Genomic DNA, 20,805 nt, shown 5'->3' on the forward strand with positions numbered 1-20,805 from the left:
TTTGTTTATCCAGTTCTAGCATGTCTGGCTTCCTCACTGGGCTCACTCTGTCTATTGGCCATTTGAGACATCTTTCAGCAGTCCCTTCTATGATTTCGTATCTTGATTCAAGTGTTCCTGTAAAGAAATATCCTCCTACAGCAAAATCTAGGTGAGATTGAGAAGTATGGTCAAGTCCTTTATAGAAAGATTGTAGCACTCCCCAACTCTCTACCCCATGGTTTGGACATTTTCTTATGATGTCCTTGTATCTCTCCCATGCTTCATAGAGATTTTCTCCATGAAACAATCTGAAGTTAGAGATTTCAGCTCTAACATCAGCTTGTCGAGACATTGGGAGAAACCTCTCTATGAACTTGTTAGAGAGTTCTTCCCGTGTGTGGATTGATCCAGGGGTGAGAGTTTTCATCCATGTTTTAGCTTTTAAACCCGAGGAGTGAGGGAACAACCTCATTCTCATGCTCTCCTCTGTTACACCCTCGACTTTAAAATTATCACAAATATCTTGGAATGTTGTGAGGTGTGTGTAAGGATTTTCTGTAGGGAGTCCATTGAAGACCCTTGCTTCCCTAATCATGTGGAACATGATAGGTTTTAGTTCAAAATTTGGTGCTACAGGGGGAAGGATTACTCCCCTATCTGGTCTGTTCCTGAAAGGAGCAGCCAAAGTTCTGAAGTTCTGTTCAGGGGGAACCTCTTCATTGTTATTATTGTGATCAGCCATGTTTTCAGGAAATCTTTCCCTTAGGTTCCTTCTTCTCCTATGGAGTGTGCGTTCTGGCTCAGAATCAAAGAGAAACTCAGGTACTTCAATGGAGTGGTTAGAGTCTGTTTCAAACTTTTCACTCATAAACCAATAGAACAGGGTATATATATGCACAGCAGATTCAGTGATAAAGAAAAAAATATAAAAGTAAAGTCAGATATACAGTATATGTGTTAAAAAACAATGATAAGAACAACAGTTAGTGTTTCTATCCCCGGCAACGGCGCCAAAAACTTGTTGGGTGGTTTGCTGATGATGGAAAAATATAAGTTCTGATCGGGGACGTTCTTCTGTTCTTGCAGACACAGATTCGTCCTTCAGTTCCAACCCAAGTGCGCAAGTGCACGCATCAAGTAATAAAGGGAGTATTAATGCCCAAATTAGCGTTCCCACGAGGATAGAGTGCTAATTATTGTTTTATAACTGTTTATAAAGAGTGAAAATGAGAAGAAAAGTTAGTAAATGAGCTGTCTGGTCAAACGTTCCCTACTGTCTTGACAACGTTCCTCAGGAACAGTAGGTTCAACCTGATGGCAAACAGTTGCTCGCTGCGTTATGTATGTGATCCTTCCTGTTTAGAAGAAGGTGAGATAACAATCATTGGAGTTTTTATAAGTACTAAATAAAATAAAATAAAATTACTAAAACAGAAATAACTATAATCAAGAGACAACAGGGTGGTGGTTAAAACAGTTTAACAGAAGGAACAGATTCATTGCTTCACTCTTAAAGGGGCTGTTTTCTCAGCTCAAGACTTAGCACCTTTTGGCTTTGTCCCAGTTTCTTTGCCTGCCAACTCTGATTCCTCAGCTCATGGTCTAGATGGCTCACAAGTTTCCATATTCCTATGGCTCCCTTGACTCCAACAGGTACTTAGTTCAGAACCTTAAAATGGACGAGTTGGCCCCTTATTCCTAAGGTGACCAGTAGCGTTTTTGCCATGACATCTACCTTCCCCCAATGGCTAAGCTGTCTGAAATCCCTTCCTTATGGAAGTTCCTTTCTCAGTATGTACCCAATTTCCATTGGCGCACAATGAATATAGCTTACTCAGCCAAAGAAATACAAAATGCTTCGGTCAAGAGTTTTGAAAATAGTTCTTTAAGAGTTTCACAGTTTACCCGTTCCACAGATAGTTCAGCTCATGGCTGATAGTTTAAACATAATTATTCTCAACTGAGATCACATAGACCCGAGATTCAGTTAAGAGATAACGATTGGAACGAAGAGAAAAACACTTATATTAATTTAAAAGACAGTTTACAAAAAGAAACAGAAAATGGAGAAAGATGGGTAATTGCTCGTGAGGAGTCTTGATGGTTGTTTACAGAGAAGGGAAAAGGGGTTATCGCTTAACTATAATTACAGCTGAAAATTAAACTAAGTTACTAACTACTACTAAGTGATCTCTTCCTTTCGGACTGTAAACCCTCCGGGATTCGATGATATTTTTGTGTGAGGGAGGTCCTATTTATAGCTGGAAGAGGAATGGCAAGACTGTAATTCCCTTGGAGCTAGTTGCTTGAATGAGGGGACGGGACGGTGGCAGCGGAGTGTGAAGCTTGCGTGAATTGCTGAATGGAACAGGGTTTGGTGATGATTAGCCGTTGTTTGCAGGCCTTCCCATGTTTTGCTTCTGTTTTCAGCCAATGAGAACTCTTGATTCCCTATTCTTCACGTTTCCAGCTGCTCAGTTGGTGCACCGCCTTGCTTTTTAGAAGTCTTTAACTCTACGTTACCTGCAAAGTGTACAGAAGCATTAAATGAATGGAGCAGGTGCATTAAATGTGTCTCAGTCCGTTCCCCTTTTAATATATTTTAAAGGAATACGTTACCATCCGTTCCCCCACTGTGTTTTTGTCACAAATGTGTAAAACAAGTGATTTTCAAGCTGAAGTTGCTCATCAGATGAGGGAACATATGGTATTTTGCCATCAAAATGGGCTTAGATGGGAACGAATTTACGTCCCATCAGCTTATGCTTGCGGAAAGCATTAAGTCGGTGATCTATGGTCTATTGATCCTTTACTGGCTCATAATAGGCTGCATCAGTCCTGTAAGGTGGCTCACTCCCTCCATGTGGCTCAGACCATCGTGGTTGGAATATGTGTTCCTCTTCCTTCGTTCCCTTCATGGTTACTAGGTGGAGATGGTGGTGGTGGAGGGAACTGGCCATCATTGCGACCAGCCCTCATCTCCTCCAACATGACCCTCATCATGGTCTTGTTTGCCAGCCTGTTTGCCTCGAGCACGTCTTCAGTAGCTTTCTGGTTTGCCTCTCTTACGGCGTCCATCATAGCCTGGTTAGCCACTCTAATGGCCTCCTGGTCGGCTTGTCTAGCTGCCAGCATCTTAGTTAATGCAATCAGGATAGGATCAGGCTGACCCTCGTTCGTCTCCCGAGTTCTCCTAGGAGGCGCCATAACTCTGCACAGGTTACACAAAGAATGAGTTGATCAGGCACACACAATGTGGTCACACATGCGTTATCACAGCAAAACCAAAAGAGAAACTCTCAAGACAATTCAGACAACAAGGCATTCTAGTTATTGCAATACATACAAGCTTTTTCCAAAGAAAGTGCTTTGATACCATAAAATGTAACACCCTGTGTGCACCCGATGTATTAAACATACATATGGTAATAGCGCAGCTAAATAAATACGGAAGCTAACTTTTTCTTTCCAATTATGAAACCATTCATTATTAACCAAGTGGATTTACTTATTCTTTTTCAAAATATCGCATGTATGTAAATTGCAATAAATAACTAACTAAATAACCTCATGACATAAATAGTATCGAGTCACGGAACTATTACGTAGACCGAACAATATCCTGATACATAAGTACAACTCAAGTCTGAAATGAACATAACTGATACTAATGTGGCATGAACAATCCCCATGCTTACCAAATATAACCACATAACAATGATAAGTCTCAAATACAATAGTCATCAAATAATAGGGCATAAGATAATCCAAATATAACAGTCCAAGTCTCCATTTTTAATACTTCTACACGTTCAAGCATGCATCTTTAGACACATTTAGACCAGTGTTCATGTTAGTTTCTTAATCATCTCATTTTACATCCAAAACTTGATCTTTTTCATGAAAACATAAGAACAAAGGTTGAGGTATATACCCAAAGGCTTAAAACAGAAGAAATGGGTGATCTTGGAGCTCTCTACTCTGCTCAACAACTCTTCCACTACAAGACTACTAAATGGTTCACAAGTTTGGTCCTTTCCTCCACCCAATGGCTTCTTGAATCATCAACTACTGAGGAAATGGCTCCTACACCACCCAACCTAGAAGAATAGTCCCCAAGCCTCCAAGTCAGCAGCCAAAAACCCACCAAGAATGGTTCTTTCACAAAGAAGATGAAGGCTTTTGAGTATCTAAAGATTTTTGGTGGAAGGAAGCAAAGGAAAGGTGATCACTTCAGGTTTTCTTCGAGAGGGGAGTGCATGGAGGAGGTGCAGAAATACAAGGCAGCAAGGGGCACGTAGCAATATATGGAAATTGCCCTAGGTTTATGTGCCATCATATTTACACGTGCACTTAACTTAATACGTCGGTATTAATTCTAATAGCTTCGCTAATCATTTTAATCTCAAACTTCATATTCTGAACCTAGCCATTTTTCTAGGATTTGTCACATTTTTATTATAATTTTCGCAGCACTTTGTCGATATGCGATTTATACGTAGCCGATATAAGTTCTAACATCAGAACTCGTTATTATGACTCCAAACATGATATACTTGACCTAAGTATTTTTCTAGGAATATTCATGTACTTATTATAAATGTTTCGGATACTTCACCGGTACGAATTCATACCGTGAAGCAGAACTGGTATCTGCACTTTTCATCAGAAAAGCGACTTAAGCATTATTCCACTTTCTAATTAATTATCTTATTATCATTATCCATTATCATTATCCATAATCATTATCAAATTCATGCTCTGCAATAGATAATCTTATTTAATTAATTATTTAGCAGTGCGGGTTCTTACACCGGTCATTCGGTGAAATCAAAGTTTTAAGCTAATATGTGCAATGTTGGCACGTTTTCCCAAAGACCCTAATTTTAATAAAATTTCATCAATAATCCTAAATCTTAGTCTTACGTACCTTTTCTGACTTATTTCCAAACTTATAGCTCAAGTTTCACTTGACACGCTTTTCGGTGCAACTGTACTGTTGTATTTTTACCCAGTAAAACACTATTCATCAAATTTCCAGAAACTTGCCTAAGCACTTAATTTTTTGTTATGAATCCTTTTCCAGGGTTAGTTTTCTCATTTGAGGCCTTCTACTAACATTTTACTGTTTAGGGTTAAGTGTTTGTCAAATTATCGTTTTACCCTTTTTACGTATTTTAACCCAGAACTCAGAATTTTAACTTATCCTACCCTTTAATCATTGTTTAAACTATAATTATATGTTTTAAAAATATGAGGTGCTATATTGTCTTACTGAGATTTCTTGTTAGAGATCTCACCCCGTGTGGGGATATTTTCAGGTACAGGTACTTCTGAGGTTGAGGCCTCTAGTGGCAGGAGGCCGGAGTTGAGTTGAGTTGAGATGATGCATGCATCTTGCTATGTTATTATGATTTTGGCCTTGTTGTTATACCTTTATGGCTATTGTACTTGAGACATGATTTGATGATTTTGTTGCTTTATTTAGTGAGCATGGGGGTTGTCCATGCCACATTTGAATAAGTTGTGATATTCATATTGGAGTTGTATTATTGTATGAGGACATGTCTAGTCTACAAGTTGTAATTCCATGACTTGATACATTATTTATATTATGAGGTTATTCAATTACGTTATTTATTGCAATTTACATACCGGCAGTTTTTGAAAAAGATTCATTGAGTTAATATGAAAAGGTTCATAATTGGAGATGTTTTTAGCTTCCACATTTATTGAGCTGCGCTTATTACCATTTATATCTTCAATACACCGGGTGCACACAGGATGTTACAATGAGGTTTGTTGTGGGTTGTAGAATTGTTATGACTTGTTGATCAAGTTATTGATGATCATTGTTGTATGATCATTGTAGTTTACCTCTCACAGATTCAATAGAGGTGGATTGAGCTTGGAGCTAACATTGGAGTACATTGCTTGTGGAATTGAGGTAAACTCTTGGAGCTGGTGTTAATCCCCTTGTGTGTTCCATCATGCCCAAGTTGGGGGTGATGGTTGGATGTGTGCTCTTTGATAATGCATGTAATAGTATGTTCATGCATTATTGACATGTTGATTGACATGCGAGTGACATGTTGTGTGATATTGCAATTGTGATCTCTGACCAGTAGATGTGTTGGTTTGGACTTCCACCGGTTTATGCTCCTTTGGGGAGTTCCGGTCGGGTTTTGCTGTAGAGTCGTCTCTGGGAGCGGCACTAGGGAGCTCTAAATATGGGACTTCCGCTGGATTGGTCTCCTTAGAAGTTCCAGTTGGGTTTTCCATGGAGACTCTCAACCATGGGAAAGGCGCCAAGAAGCGTCTCGGGAGAAGTTTGATGGGGTCCTTGAACGAAATCCTTGTAGGGATGTTCTTGGATTGTGCCAAGTTAGTTATATGATTTTGTATGTTATACTGTTCATATATGTATCATTTCATGCACATTGAGTGAGCCCTTAGGCGGAGTGATCCTCCAGTGCCATTAGTTTATTGATATATATATATATATATATATATATATATATATATATCTCACCCCTCTTTGGGGCACCATTTCAGGTTCAGGTGAGCACATTGGAGTTTCGGGCAAGAGGCCGACCTAATGGTGGAGATAGATTTTGGTGCATGAAATTTATACGTCATTTTGGAAGATTTGTAAATGTACATGTTAGCATTCATTGTGTAGAGGACTTAATATATGAACATGGTATTGCATGTAGTTGTATTTACCATGCTTTTGTTGTTCATATGTAATTCTAAATCTCCTAATCATTAGTTGTATTTTGGAATCCAATTGTATATGCCTCATTTTTTCATTTTGGATATTGGTAAGCATGGGGGATGTTAATGCCACTTGGATTATATTTAAGATTTGGTTGTTGTAAAGAATATCATATGGAAGTGTATATATTGATGGAAGGGTCAATGAGTTATTGGATGTATTGAGTTGTGAAATAGTCAAGTAAATATTGGATGATAATTGATTAGGTACATTATTGGAAAAATTGGCAATGGTTAAAAATATAAACAGAGTGCTGCCAATTTTCATATCCCATATGATAGAATTGGACCCCTTGGCCTCTTGGAAGTTATAAATCTTTCTTTTATCATTCCAACGAGATCAAGATTGTGTAAATTGGATTAGTATAACTCAAGTTATGTTTGAAACATCAAAGTAGGTTGAAATACCCTATTTTGGTGCCCGTCGCCGGGCCGGGCCCCTGTGGAATTAGCATCCATTTTCTTAGAAAATTCTTAAATTGAGCTACGGTACTCCAAATTGAGTGCAGTTTGAACCCACGCGAAGCTAACGAAGAAATATATAACATATTAAGAAATGATAATCATTGTGGAAGTATAAAATTCCTAGATTAAATACAAATTGAAGGCATTTAGTGTTAAACATGGATAAAATGAGTTTTAAATTTTGTTGGTTTATGGGAACCAATTAGCAACCTTCAAATGTAAGTTGTATGGTATTAAGCTACTGTATTCATAATTCGGCTATAAGTTTTGATTTATGATCACAGTTAGTATATTGTCTGATGTGATTATTTTAAAAGTGCAAACGATATTAAAAAGAAAAAGTTTTCCCATAATTTTCAAATAACTGCTCTGATTGTGACTGCACTTAATATCATAATTGATGACAATACACCAGTCCAGTAATGGGGTGTTACAATATGGATGTTGTCATGACTCCACGATGTAAGCTTATGACTAAGTATTATTTATGATTAGAGATATTTCATATTATTGTTTGTATTGCAATTACATAAAGATTGTTAAAAAGAAAAAGTTAATTGATTTGGTTAAATTAAATTAATCTTCATAATTGGATAAGTAGCTTCCGCCATTTAATTAAGTTGCGCTTATTACCATTGTATGTTTAATAGACTGGGTGCACACGGTGTGATATATATGGCATATGTAGTCTTATTGAGTTTGAGTATCTCATTTTGTAATTCCATGGCTCAAACGATAGGTATAGCTGCCACGCAATCGTATTTCTGTTGTTGTCAAGATTTGAGAGTGAACTTGAAAATTTTACAACTCAACCAATTCTTAACCAAATGGAGCTTATGAGGTATCATTTTAAAGCTCTATATGTGTAATTTTAAATTGTAGACTATCATCATTTATGGAAGTATAGGTTGTTCCCAATTATAAATAGAATTAGAGTCGTCCAAGCTCGTATTTCTTGGTTGTCAATTTGTAGACCATTTTTGTAAAAATCATGTCTATTCCATTTCTTCTCCGAAAGAAAGGAATAATATATCATTGTAAACCCCCAGAAGTCTAATTGGATGTGTTCAAATAGTAGAATTTATGGGCAATCCCAGTTTCGAATTGTTTAAGTGCTGCCAGGATTTGCATCTCCTATCAAGTGTTAAATCAGGGACCTATTTTTGACAAATCCATATTTCACTCAAATCTTAACGAAACTTAGCAAATGAGATATCAAATTATAGCTTTAGATGTTTAGTTTTTGGTATCAAAATATATTGATTTATGAACCTAAGGGGTCTGTTCCTAGTTTTAGATTGAGTATGAGCTTCCAGATTTTTGTTTCCTCTGTTTGTTATTGAAATTCGTTAATCATTATGTTTAGTTCAAAACCACTGAAATCTTGGATTTTCTATATGTAATGGTGTGTTCATGTTAGATTTGTGGTTAATTACTCATAATTGATGATTTAGCATGTATGGGAATATCCACATACATGTACATAGAAAGAATCTAAAGAGTCTTTTATGATGTTTTAATGGGTTATCCATCAAGTTCAAGTAGAGATGAGTTAAGTATAGTAGCATGTTAATGAAAAAGAAAAGTTAATCCACCTTTTACAAGAGGATAATTGTTTGAATTACATGTATAGGTAACAAAGTAAGTCAATTTTATTATTGATTATGAATTTTTCTTGCTGCACTTAATACTATAACGAGTTAATATGCCAGGTGCACAAAAGATGTTACAGTTGGCATCCTTTTAATTATTTAAAGAAATTTGATAATAAATGTCTTAATATAGTCAAGGAGTTAAAATATAAAATGTTAAATAAAAAGTATAAACTCTTATCTTGAAAACCTAAAATTAAATAATATTATTTTATATAATTTGAACAATCTAAACAAAGGCTTGAAATGTTTATTTACTAGTCGCCATTTAAAAGAAGCTTTTTTAGTGTTGTAAACAAATTATATAAACTAATAAAAAACTTAAAGATATTGATTATGAATGTAAAGTAATTATATAGCATACCATCACTAAGCAAGTATACTAAGGGGTATGATATTGTCTCAAGTTCAAGTTATAGATATCTAACTACGTTAAAAATTTGGTAGGGGAAATTTTGATATTCTTGTAACTTGCTCACGACTCGATTAAGTGAGTAATTGATCAACCGGTGAAAAAAAAAAAATTACATAGCACAATAATTTATGTTATTATTTAATATAAAATAATAATTTTAATCATTAAACTTTAATATACACAACGTGTATATACGTGGTCTACACAAAATTTTCTTGTCAGGATACATAATTTAACGGGGGAAAATAAATTTAATCTTATTCCTTGAATCAACCTAATAATCTTGGTAACTATTGAGAATAAAAATGATACCTAAAGAATTTGTAAAAAATTTAACATTTTATTAACGGGAAATGAAGCCTCAGGAAAGATTTTATATCAAGCCTCATTTGTAGTTCCCACTTAACGAAAAAAACAAAAAATGTAAACAAATTAAGCACTGCTTTTGATGTATGTGCTGGAAGATGTATTTACCTCCTGTGACATGACGCTCGACTTGCCCTTTTATTAAAGTACAATTTGGATATCTGAATTCTGAAGGGTTAGTTAGCTGGATAACTATAACTAGCCACGCAGATTCCCACCAAACCACATTAATCACTGTTGAAAACCCAGTTCTCTTTTCTCCCTGTATCTGACCCAGCGACCCTGTTTTTCTCTTTCAGGGTGTTCTGTTCATCCATGCGCGTCTCTCTCTAACACAACTACCTCCTACCTATCTACCCTTCACGCTCTTTGAATGCTACCTTCCCTTCTTTTATTTATAACTCACCTTCACCCCATCTTACTCTGTCTACAATTACAATTTACAACCTTTGAACCATTTACTGTTCTTTTCTTTCTTTCTTTTTCTTTTTCTAAAACAACAAATTACTCTCTTTCTCTTTCTTTTTCTTGGACCAAGATGGCACCTTCATTCGATCAAAGTGTTAACACAGTTTGTGTAATGGATGCTTCGGGCCAGTTAGGTACCAGTTTGGTCGAGCGATTACTTCAAAAGGGATACACCGTTCATGCCTCTATTCAAACACATGGTAATTGATTATTGGCTTCTTAATTTTCTTGGCTTTCTTGCTAGCTATATATGTATAGTGGATCATTTTTTTGGAATTTTTTTTTCAGGAGAAGAGCAATTTAATGGGATTTCAGCTGACACAAACAGGCTTAAGATTTTCCGTTCAGACCCATTTGATTATCATAGCATAACCGATGCTCTCAAAGGTTGCTCTGGCTTGTTCTATACATTTGAACCACCTCAAGACCAACCCAACTATGATGTGAGCTTCCCTTTTTTCCTTCTTTGCGTGATTTCATTTTACATCATCTTTTAAGCTGCTCTTTATTTTATTTTTTATTTTTGAATAATCAGTTCCAGCGTAAAAATAAAAATACTCTATAATATTATATTTCTCTGAATACTCTCTGGTACAAAAGCGTTCTAACTGCTAAGAAATTCCAATGAACTTGTGATCATTAAATCACGGGGATAGTGTGATATCATATAATGAGAACTAAGCAGTATTGATCCTTCTCTAGTATGCTGGTAAATCCCCGGAGTCAAATAAAATTTAATTTGTGTTATTGTCGTTCACTTGGATTGCCAAATCAACATGGTGATTATTGCTTCTTCTTTTTTATAATTACATTTATGGAAAAAAAATATTTTTATCTTTGTTGCAGAAAATATTTACCTATTACATTCACATAAAAAAATAAGTAAGTCTCGTCGTGAAAAGAAGAAAAAAAAATTAATGAAATTCATTTACTTTTATATAAATACGATAGATAAATAATTTTTGTAATAAAAATAAAAATATTAAACCCTACACCTATAGCACTTTAAGTCACATCAAATTTTTGGGGCTGGGAAGAGATTTGTATGTGATGGAATTGCTTAAGTATTAATTTGATGTTATACATTTAAATTTTATGCAACAAGAGTACGTAAGAATTATACAAAGGGGGCACTAATTTTTTTAATTCTTTATTTATTTGGATATTATTTTGTATTCAACATATAGTTTTTAAATTTGTACCGAATAGAATATTTTCACTTGTTTAACATCGTAAACACAAAACATACAGTGCATCTGAAGTTCTGAACGATTTTCATGTTTTTCAAGTTTTTTTTTTTTTTTTTTGAAAAATATATGTCCTTTTAAAGGATGCAAACTTTGATCCTTTTAAGAAAGAGATAGACACAAAGAAATGAGATCCATATTTTATTTTATTTTGTTATTATTTTTTCAGTGAGACTTATTACATATCTTTGTATCTATCTTTTTTTAAAAGGATCTAAGTTTATGTCCTACTTGAAAAAGGGTATTCTAATATATTATAGAATTGTAAATAATCTGTACAAAGGGTTCTCTATTTATAGAGAATATTTGACCTACTTTTAACCTAATGGGCTTGGCCCAATACAACAAAGAGCTTGGCCCAATACAACAATAAATGACTAAATAAAAACTAAATAATAATTAAATCAATATTATTTACAACACTCCCCCTCAAGCTGAGGAATAAATATTTATCATTCCCAGCTTGCTAGTAAGTTCTTGAAATCTGTCTGAAGGAAGCCCCTTTGTTAATAGATCAGCCAATTGACGCCCAGTGGGAATGTATGGAGTGGTAATCAACCCGCTATCAAGTTTCTCTTTGATGAAATGGCGGTCAACCTCAATATGTTTAGTCCGATCATGTTGAACTGGATTATGAGCTATACAAATAGCGGACTTATTATCACACAGCAGCTTCATAGGTCCCTCACATTTTATTTTGAGATCATCAAGAACAATTTTCAGCCATAGTAACTCACAAATGCCTTGAGCCATAGCTCGAAATTCAGCTTCTGCACTTGATCTGGCAACCACATCTTGTTTCTTACTTCTCCATGTCACCAAGTTACCGCAAAGAAACATGCAATAACCAGTGGTAGAACGACGGTCAGTCACGGATCCAGCATAATCAGCATCTGTGTAGACTTCTAAAGATAGATTGCCATCACGTCGGAATAACAATCCTTTACCAGGAGTACCTTTAAGATACTGAAGAATTCTCTCTACTGCCTGCATGTGTTTTTCTTTTGGATCGTGCATAAACTGACTGACAACACTAACAGCATAAGCTAGGTCTGGTCTAGTATGGGCCAAATATATCAATTTCCCAACTAGCCGTTGATATTGTCCTTTATCAACTGGAGGACTCTCTTCTTCATAGCCCATCTTGTGATTCTGCTCAATAGGAGTATTAGAGGGTTTACACCCGAGCTTTCCTGCTTCTTTGAGAAGATCAAGAACATATTTCCTCTGGCTGATAAAAATTCCTTTGCTTGAATGAGCTACTTCTATCCCTAGGAAATATCTCAGTTTCCCAAGGTCTTTGATTTCAAACTCAGAGGCAAGCCGTGTTTGCAGAATCTGTCTCTCCACAAAATCATCACCTGTGATAATAATATCATCAACATATACAAGGAGCACAGTAAGCTTCCCATTTTGGGAGTGCTTGAAGAAAAGAGTGTGATCTCCTTGGCTCTGTCTGTATCCTAAGGTCATCATAACCTTAGTAAATCTTCCAAACCAAGCACGAGGTGACTGCTTCAATCCATACAAGGCCTTTTTTAATCTACAAACTTTATTTTCCCCCTTCACAGAATCAAAACCAGGCGGGATTTCCATGTAGACTTCTTCTTCTAACTCACCATTGAGGAAAGCATTTTTCACATCAAATTGATTTATATCCCAATTGTAATGGGCAGCAAGGGATAACAAGATTCTCACTGTATTCATCTTTGCAACTGGAGCAAAAGTTTCTTCATAATCAATGCCATAGGTTTGAGTGTAACCTTTGGCCACTAATCGAGCCTTATATCTCTCAAGAGTGCCATCAGAATTATATTTCAGGGTATAAACCCATCTGCACCCTACTGCTTTCTTTCCGTTGGGTCTATCAATAACCTCCCATGTTTTATTTTTCTCCAAAGCATTCATCTCCTCTTGCATGGCTTGAGCCCAATTCCTATCTTTCAAGGCTTCATGTACTGATTTTGGGATTGCAATAGAATCTAGTGCTGAAACAAAGCTTTTGTGCTGCACAGAAAGATTAGCAGAGGAAACAAAGTGGGAGATAGGGTATTGAGTACAAGAGGGACAGGAGGAACAAGTTTTCTTGTGACAAGATCTTTTTCCTTTTCTAAGAGCAATAGGTAAGTCATCAGAAGTAGAAGCAATGGGTAAGTCATTAGAGATATCAGAAGAAATAGACAAATCATGAGAGGAAATAATATTAGAATCAGAAACAGGAGATTCAGAAGAAATAGGAGATTCAGGACTTACCAGTGGTTCAGACGATTGAGGTTGCTGGTGAGACAGTATGGGTTGTATCTCAGGTGTATTTGAAGGTTCTGACACACCAGGAGCAGACACACTAGGAAGAGAGAAGATTGATCCAGACTCAAAGAAGGAAGGGGACGAGTCTTCTGAAGAACTATTCTCCCCCTGACGATGAGGACCCAGGAAATAAGATTCAGATTCTTGAAAGGTGACATCCATAGAAACAAAAAATTTCCGACTTGGTGGATGATAACACTTGTACCCTTTTTTATAAGGGTTATAACCAAGGAAGATACACTTAAGAGCCCTAGGATCCAACTTACTCCGATGTTGTTTATGAACATGGACAAAGGCAACACATCCAAACACTCTTGGTGGAAGGCTCTGCAATATGGGAACAGAAGGAAAGAAGGAAGTCATGGAATGAATAGGACTGATATTGTTAAGGACCCGTGAAGGTAAACGGTTGATCAAAAAAGTTGCAGCTAATACTGCTTCTCCCTAATAAGAACTAGGAACAGATGTCTGAAAAAGTAGTGCTCTAGCAACTTCAAGAAGGTGACGATTTTTCCTTTCAGCAACCCCGTTTTGTTGAGGGGTATCAACACATGTGAGCTCATGAATCATACCTCTGTCTGAAATGAATTGTGACAGGCGTTGATTGACGTACTCAGTACCATTATCAGATCTGAGTCTTTTAATACCCTTACCAAACTGAGTCTCAACCATGTGATGAAACCGAATAAATATCTCTGGTACTTCAGACTTGTCTTTCATCAAGTATATCCATGTTATCCGAGTACAATCGTCAATAAAAGAAACAAATCACCTAGCACCTGAAACACTGTGCACTTTAGAAGGGCCCCAAACATCAGAATGGATAAGAGAAAAAGGTTCTCTGCTTTTAATAGTGCTAGAAGGAAATGACACTCGATGGTGTTTTGCAAATTCACAAACATCACAATGAAAGGTCTCAACCGACTTATTGAGAAACAGAGAGGGGAACATAGACTTCAAAAGACTAAATGGTGGATGCCCGAGACGCTTGTGATGGAGCCAAATCATAGACTCTGCAGTAGAAGGATGACGTGTCATTAATAACTGATTTTTGCTAGCATGGTCTGGAAGGAGATGATACAACCCATCCTGTTCATTAGCAACTCCAATTGTCTTCTTCGTGGTAAGATCCTGAATAAGACAATGAGAAGGAAAAAATGTGATAGAACAATTCAAATCAGTTGTAAGTTTTTGAGTGGAGATAAGATTAGTAGAAAGCTGAGGAACATAAAGAACATTTTTAAGAAACAAGGAAGGTTGAATTTGAATGTTACCAGAACCAATAACTGATTTATGGGATCCATCAGCTACGGATATAGTATGACTACCAACAGTAGGATGATAAGAACAAAATAACTCAGTACGACAAGCCATATGATCAGTTGCACCAGAATCCAAAATCCATGAGGTTTTAAAATCAGTGCAAGAAGCAAGAAGAGATATAGAACGTGTGCTCTTACCAGATAAGATCGAAGAACTATCATGCTCAGCCATTCTTTAACAAAAAAAGTTAACAACCAGCGATAAAATCAACCAAACAGAATATCAAATGACCTCTGATCAGAAAAATAATTACAGATCCAGACAGAAGACAAGAAGACGAGAAGAATGGTGGTGGTCCGGTCCAAAAACACGGCCGCACGTGCCTCCACGCGCCGGAGAAAGGAGCTGCGCGTGGGATTCACTCGCCGGGAAAGGGGCGGCGCGTGAGAGCGCGTGGATGGGCTTCGCCGGCTGAGATTTTTCTGGTGTGGTCGTCCGGTGAGCGCACACCTGTCTGTGGGTGGTCGCGGTTGAAAAGTCGCCGGAAAGTGGTCCAAACGGTGAAGACAGATCTGATTGGAGGCGATCAGAGGTGTTTCGGTCGTTTGTGGCGGAGGAACACTGCGTAGAATGATAGATCGGAGGAAAAATAAGGTCAACAATGGTCCCCTTGGTCCAAAAGGTCCCCGGAAAAATTTTCCGGTGGCGGCTAATGACGGCAAGAGGCAAAGAAATTAGGGTTTTGTTAAAAAAGAAGATAATATGTGCGGAAGCAAAGCCCTCAGATCGAGAGCTCTGATACCAACTTGAAAAAAGGTATTCTAATATATTATAGAATTGTAAATAATCTGTACAAAGGGTTCTCTATTTATAGAGAATATTTGACCTACTTTTAACCTAATGGGCTTGGCCCAATACAACAAAGAGCTTGGCCCAATACAACAATAAATGACTAAATAAAAACTAAATAATAACTAAATCAATATTATTTACAACAGTCCTGTAAAAGGACACACAATTTTTCCCTTTTTTTCATATCCAGTGTAATTATCTTTGAGGCGAGTTAGTCTCTTAGTATTTTCACAAGTTTCAATTCTTTTAGCCGATTATAATAATAGTGACAAATCAGGCTTAGTTACAATAAAACTCCTCTTCCTTCTTAGGGGATGTTTGGTAGAGAAAAAAAAAATATGTGAAAATTACGATTTTTGAAAATATGATGAAAAAGTGAGTTTTTCAAAAATATTATCAAAAAAATTTATTTTGTAGGTCAAGATATTATCAATTTTTTTATCAAAAATTTTGCATGTAATTTTTTATTTTTCCGGAAAAGTGAAAATATCACCCTTTTGGGTGGTATTTTAATTTATATTTTACATACAAAATAAAATTTCAAAAAAGTGATATTTTCGAAAAAGAATTCATAAATCTTTTACCAAATATAAATAAATTGGATTACCGTCCTCGTTATCCTAGGTTTTTTGTCCCATATATTTATTGCAAGCTGTGTTTGGACTTCACTTTCTGGTCAAAAGCAAAACTACAGCCACTTTTGGTCAATCCTATAACTGTTCTTTTATCAAAGTTACACGAAAATGGGTGCAAAGATTAATGTGCTGGATTGAATAGTAGTAGTATTCACAAAGTAGGGTCAAAAGCTGATGTGTCACTACTTGTCTTGGTACATAGGAATACATAGCAGACGTTGAAGTCAGAGCCGCACACAACGTGCTTGAAGCTTGTGCTCAAACAGAAACCATTGATAAAGTGGTTTTCACATCCTCTGCAACCGCAATCGTTTGGAAGGAGGATCGCAAGTCCATGGAATGTGATTTGGATGAGCGACATTGGAGTGATGTCAATTTCTGTCGTAAATTCAAGGTATATGCACCCACCATTATTTTATTTAATTAGTCTCAGTTTTGATATAGCTAGGAAAATTAAAAAAGTCCAATTCAATATATTCAATATATAAGTTATTCCATGAGATAAAGTTATATTCTCCCACCCAAAACTATAAAATGATCATTTTGGAATTTGAAGAGAAAATACAAACATTTTAAGAAAATCAATATTGTAAGAGAGAAGTAAATTTCTTAAAATATTGCAAGGGTTTTATTCTTTAAACCCATTACAAAACATGTGATAAATTTTATGAAATAATGTTAAAATCAAGATATACGGTGATTAATTAGCTAGATTGACTTTACGATAATATCATTGCCACAAAAGGGAAAGTCCAAGTGAATAAATATTTGAACTGAACAAACAGTTGTGGCATGGGATGTCAAAGACACTGGCAGAGAAGACAGCGTGGGCATTGGCAATGGACAGAGGGTTAAACATGGTGTCCATCAACGCAGGCTTATTGATGGGTGATGATCTCACCATCAAGTACCCGTACTTGAGAGGAGCTGCGGAGATGTATGAAGATGGTGTATTGGTGACTGTAGATTTAGGAATCTTGGTGGATTCCCACATCTCTGTCTACGAGGATGTCTCATCCTACGGTCGATATTTGTGCTTCAACCACATCATCAACACCCACGACGACGCCGTTCAGCTTGCCCGCAAGTCAACTTCTGTAGCTCCTTCCTTACCTCAAAGGTCAGTTAGTTAATGCTCCCAAGTTACTTTCAATCGCAGACCCACCGTGGTTATTTCCGGTCATTTTGTGCTTTTTTTTTTTCTTTTATGATCACACTGTTGATATTTTTTTTTTAAAATATCTCTAATAATAATATATTTAAATATAATATCAATTTAATGTAATAAGATTCTCATCTTATTCGTGTACCTATCACGTGTCAAAAATTGATAAGTCAAAACACAATTTACTTTTCATGGGGGACTGTTAGGAAAATGGGAATAGATCTTTTTATGTGAAAAGGTGAAGACCATGCTAAGATAAAAAAATATATATAATTTTTAAATAAGTGATTGTGATCAAATAACATGATCACACGAAAAATCTATTCCTTGGGAAATTTTAATTTTTTTTTTAAATTTATACGGAGACATATACTTGACAGACGCGCGGGACTCGATACTCAATGCATTAGAATAATATCATGTTTTCAAATATTATTTGATTTTATAGAAAAAAAAATATTGCATTACTTTGATCGAAAAACTTTTTTCTTTCTTTCTTGGTTAAATAGTTTTGGGAAACTATTATGTTAACATTTATACCTTAATTTATGAAAAGTGAAACTGAAATACTTTTATACTCTGCAGCCGTGACCAAGGTAAGGGTTTTATCCAGCAAAGAATAAGCAACAGGAAGTTGAAGAAATTGATGGTGAATTCATTGGGTTGACTCCGATCGCCATCTTTTTATATGCTGCTTAATACAATCTCCACCTGTCTGATACTCTTCTGCCCGTGGTGAAAGTAATTGACATCATCGAAAAATATTATACGTATTGTATGGTCGCGATAAGTTACAAAAGTACAATAATTTTCAATAAAATAAATAAAAGAATTATTTTGTCTATTATTATGATTTGCAATTCATAAAAAGCAGTTATAATAACAACAACAATAATAATAATTAATAACAACATCAACATCAATAATACTTTTATTATCTCAAACTAGTTGGGTTAAGTGATAGATGAACCCAAGAAAAAGTTATGAGAAAATTGAAAAAAATGATAAAAATAAACTTTAAATATATTGTTGGGTCGATATGTGCTCAAAGGAATGTGGGAGCAAAGTATTGATGAACAAGTGTATCTATCCGGACCAAATAATCATTTAATAGCAAATCTATTCAAAATTGTGCAAGTATACACATCAAGTAATATAGGATTTCATATGAGCCCAAGATTATCGTCCTTTGGGAACAAATGTAAAAGTGACGTTCAAAAAAAATGTAACTAAAAAATATAATTAACTAAGAGCAACAGAAAATAAGAAGCATTTCTATCAAGGAACCATAATGTTCTAAGTTTAAGGTTTACCAAATAGCACTTCTCGTCGCAGATTAAACAGAGTTAGAGAATCTGTAATGACTAAGCACAAGGTTTTCCCTTAAAAACTTAAATGAAATTGCCTTGAAAGTGTTGAACCATAGGTCATGAAGATTATATTGAAGTTTTGATGATAACAAAGTATTTACAATGGACCAACATAGCTCAACATGGATGCACTCAATGGAATGCATGACAACAAATCACAAATGGTACTAAAAGACCAAAACCAAGTGCAAAATTGATAAAGATACTTAAATGTGCAAAGTCAAACTTAAAGTCAAAGTTTTAAAGCTTATACAAGTACTAAAAGGCTCAAAGATTAAAGACAAAGTGAAGATCGAAGAAGACTTAGTCATTACTAAATTGTAATAGTTATTTTAGAGTCATAGTATAACACCTCGTATATCTAAGTGTATGATTATATGTGATAATGTTGGTTAAAGGGGTAGGATATGTGAAAATCCTGAAATTAGGGCCAAAATAAGTAAAAAAGGAAAAGTGGTAATTTACCAAACACATAACCCTAGGCATGAAAAATTGAGTAGAAGGCCTCAAATGATAAAAATAAGCCCGAAAATGGATTCATTGTGAAAAATCGAGTGGATAGGCAAGTTTCGGAAAATTTGATGAATAGTGATTTTACCGGTGTAAAATACTGCAGTATAATAGTACAGATAAGCATGAAAATATGATCAGTATTTTTAGTAAATAAAAATATGACGTGAACGAGAAAAATACATAGGTTATGAATTTGTGGGTTAAATAATATGATTTAAGAACGTTAAAAGACGCGTGGGACCCACTTTAAGTGATTTAAGTGGTTGGAAGCCACTTAACTCACAAAAATCTGATCCTCTCTCTTCTTCCTCATCGTGAGCTTTCTCCATTTAAGGGCAAGAGATCTTTTTGAACTACAACTTGGATTTCTAGCCACTTTTAGGAAAAACTCTCAACTATAAAATTGTTCCCCACACTCTTGTGTATGACTTTCATGTAAAGTGCATCTTGTGGGGAGCATTGTGGAGGGAGAAAACACCATAAATCAGCACAAAAATTGTGACTCTTAGGAGAAATTTTGGGGATTTTTGTGTTTAATCATTGGTTGGAGATCAATCCCTTGGACCATTGGAGGCTATTGGTGGTAAGATTTCACATTCACATTTAGTTTTCCATTAGATCATAAATTGGGTGAGGGTTTTGAAGTTGTAAGTTGAGTTATGGTAGTTAGGAGACTTAAATGGTATGTATCCTTTGGAATTAAATGCTTAGAATGATAAATGATTATGATTGATGTAATAAAAATTATTGTGGATTGGGAATTTTAACTTAGGCAATTTTGTGATGAGTTTTCAAGACTTTATGAATTTGCATGATGATGGGATTATATAATTGAATTATGGAGCATTGGTATGAATTAATAATAAGATTGTATTATATGTGTTAATGTTAAATTGAATTGAAAGTCTTAGTTTATGCCTCTTGAAGAATTCGAACAATAGAAAGAATGTAAGGAGAAATTGATGGGAAATTATGGTTTAATCAACGGTTGATGTTTTAGTGCATAATTGTTGAGTTGATGAGTAAGTTTGATGAGTCAAGTGGTTGAGATAGTTGAATTAATGGTGAGAGGGCCATTAGGCCTAAATGGCTAAAATTGGTTATAAGTCTTGTGCAATTGATGAATTGTTTGCAATTGATTGATGGTCATTGTTGTTGATCATATATGTTGCCTCTCACGGAACCAATAGAGGGGGATTAAACTTGGAGCGTATGTTTTGGAGCAATGTACTGTAGGAAATCTTAGATTTATGCGGAAGCGGTTTAGGACCTAGTACATTGGTATGCTTACCGAATCATCCTTGTTTCACAATTACCTCTCGGTGCGC

The 20,805-nt window shown here is 35.6% G+C and overlaps 1 protein-coding gene and 1 non-coding gene across 2 annotated transcripts; both read left to right on the plus strand.

The window, feature by feature from the left end:
* The first annotated feature begins 212 nt into the window (after positions 1-212).
* Positions 213-319, plus strand: LOC133289143 (small nucleolar RNA R71). The gene has a single exon (XR_009748454.1). It is a non-coding gene; the product is annotated as a small nucleolar RNA R71 (small nucleolar RNA).
* A 9,628-nt stretch (positions 320-9,947) lies between these two features.
* Positions 9,948-18,368, plus strand: LOC133289141 (cinnamoyl-CoA reductase-like SNL6). The gene is made up of 5 exons (XM_061487011.1): positions 9,948-10,325; positions 10,414-10,568; positions 16,632-16,823; positions 17,215-17,549; positions 18,180-18,368. Exons 1-5 carry the CDS (start codon positions 10,031-10,033, stop codon positions 18,259-18,261), a joined length of 1,059 nt encoding a protein of 352 aa, XP_061342995.1. The 5' UTR covers positions 9,948-10,030; the 3' UTR covers positions 18,262-18,368.
* The last annotated feature ends 2,437 nt before the right edge of the window (positions 18,369-20,805 follow it).

Source organism: Gastrolobium bilobum, unplaced genomic scaffold, assembly GCF_033153095.1.
Source record: "Gastrolobium bilobum isolate Gb01-03AN ecotype WA unplaced genomic scaffold, APGP_CSIRO_Gbil_v1 utg8400, whole genome shotgun sequence".
NCBI classification, from domain to species: Eukaryota; Viridiplantae; Streptophyta; class Magnoliopsida; order Fabales; family Fabaceae; genus Gastrolobium; species Gastrolobium bilobum.

What these genes read in the sequence shown, in the direction of transcription:
- LOC133289141 (XM_061487011.1), top strand. Translation starts at nt 10,031, where the DNA reads ATGCTACCTTCCCTTCTTTTATTTATAACTCACCTTCACCCCATCTTA. An exon ending in ATTTCTGTCGTAAATTCAAG is followed by an intron (nt 16,824 to 17,214) that starts GTATATGCACCC and finishes CTGAACAAACAG; the next exon opens with TTGTGGCATGGGATGTCAAA. An exon ending in GCTCCTTCCTTACCTCAAAG is followed by an intron (nt 17,550 to 18,179) that starts GTCAGTTAGTTA and finishes TATACTCTGCAG; the next exon opens with CCGTGACCAAGGTAAGGGTT.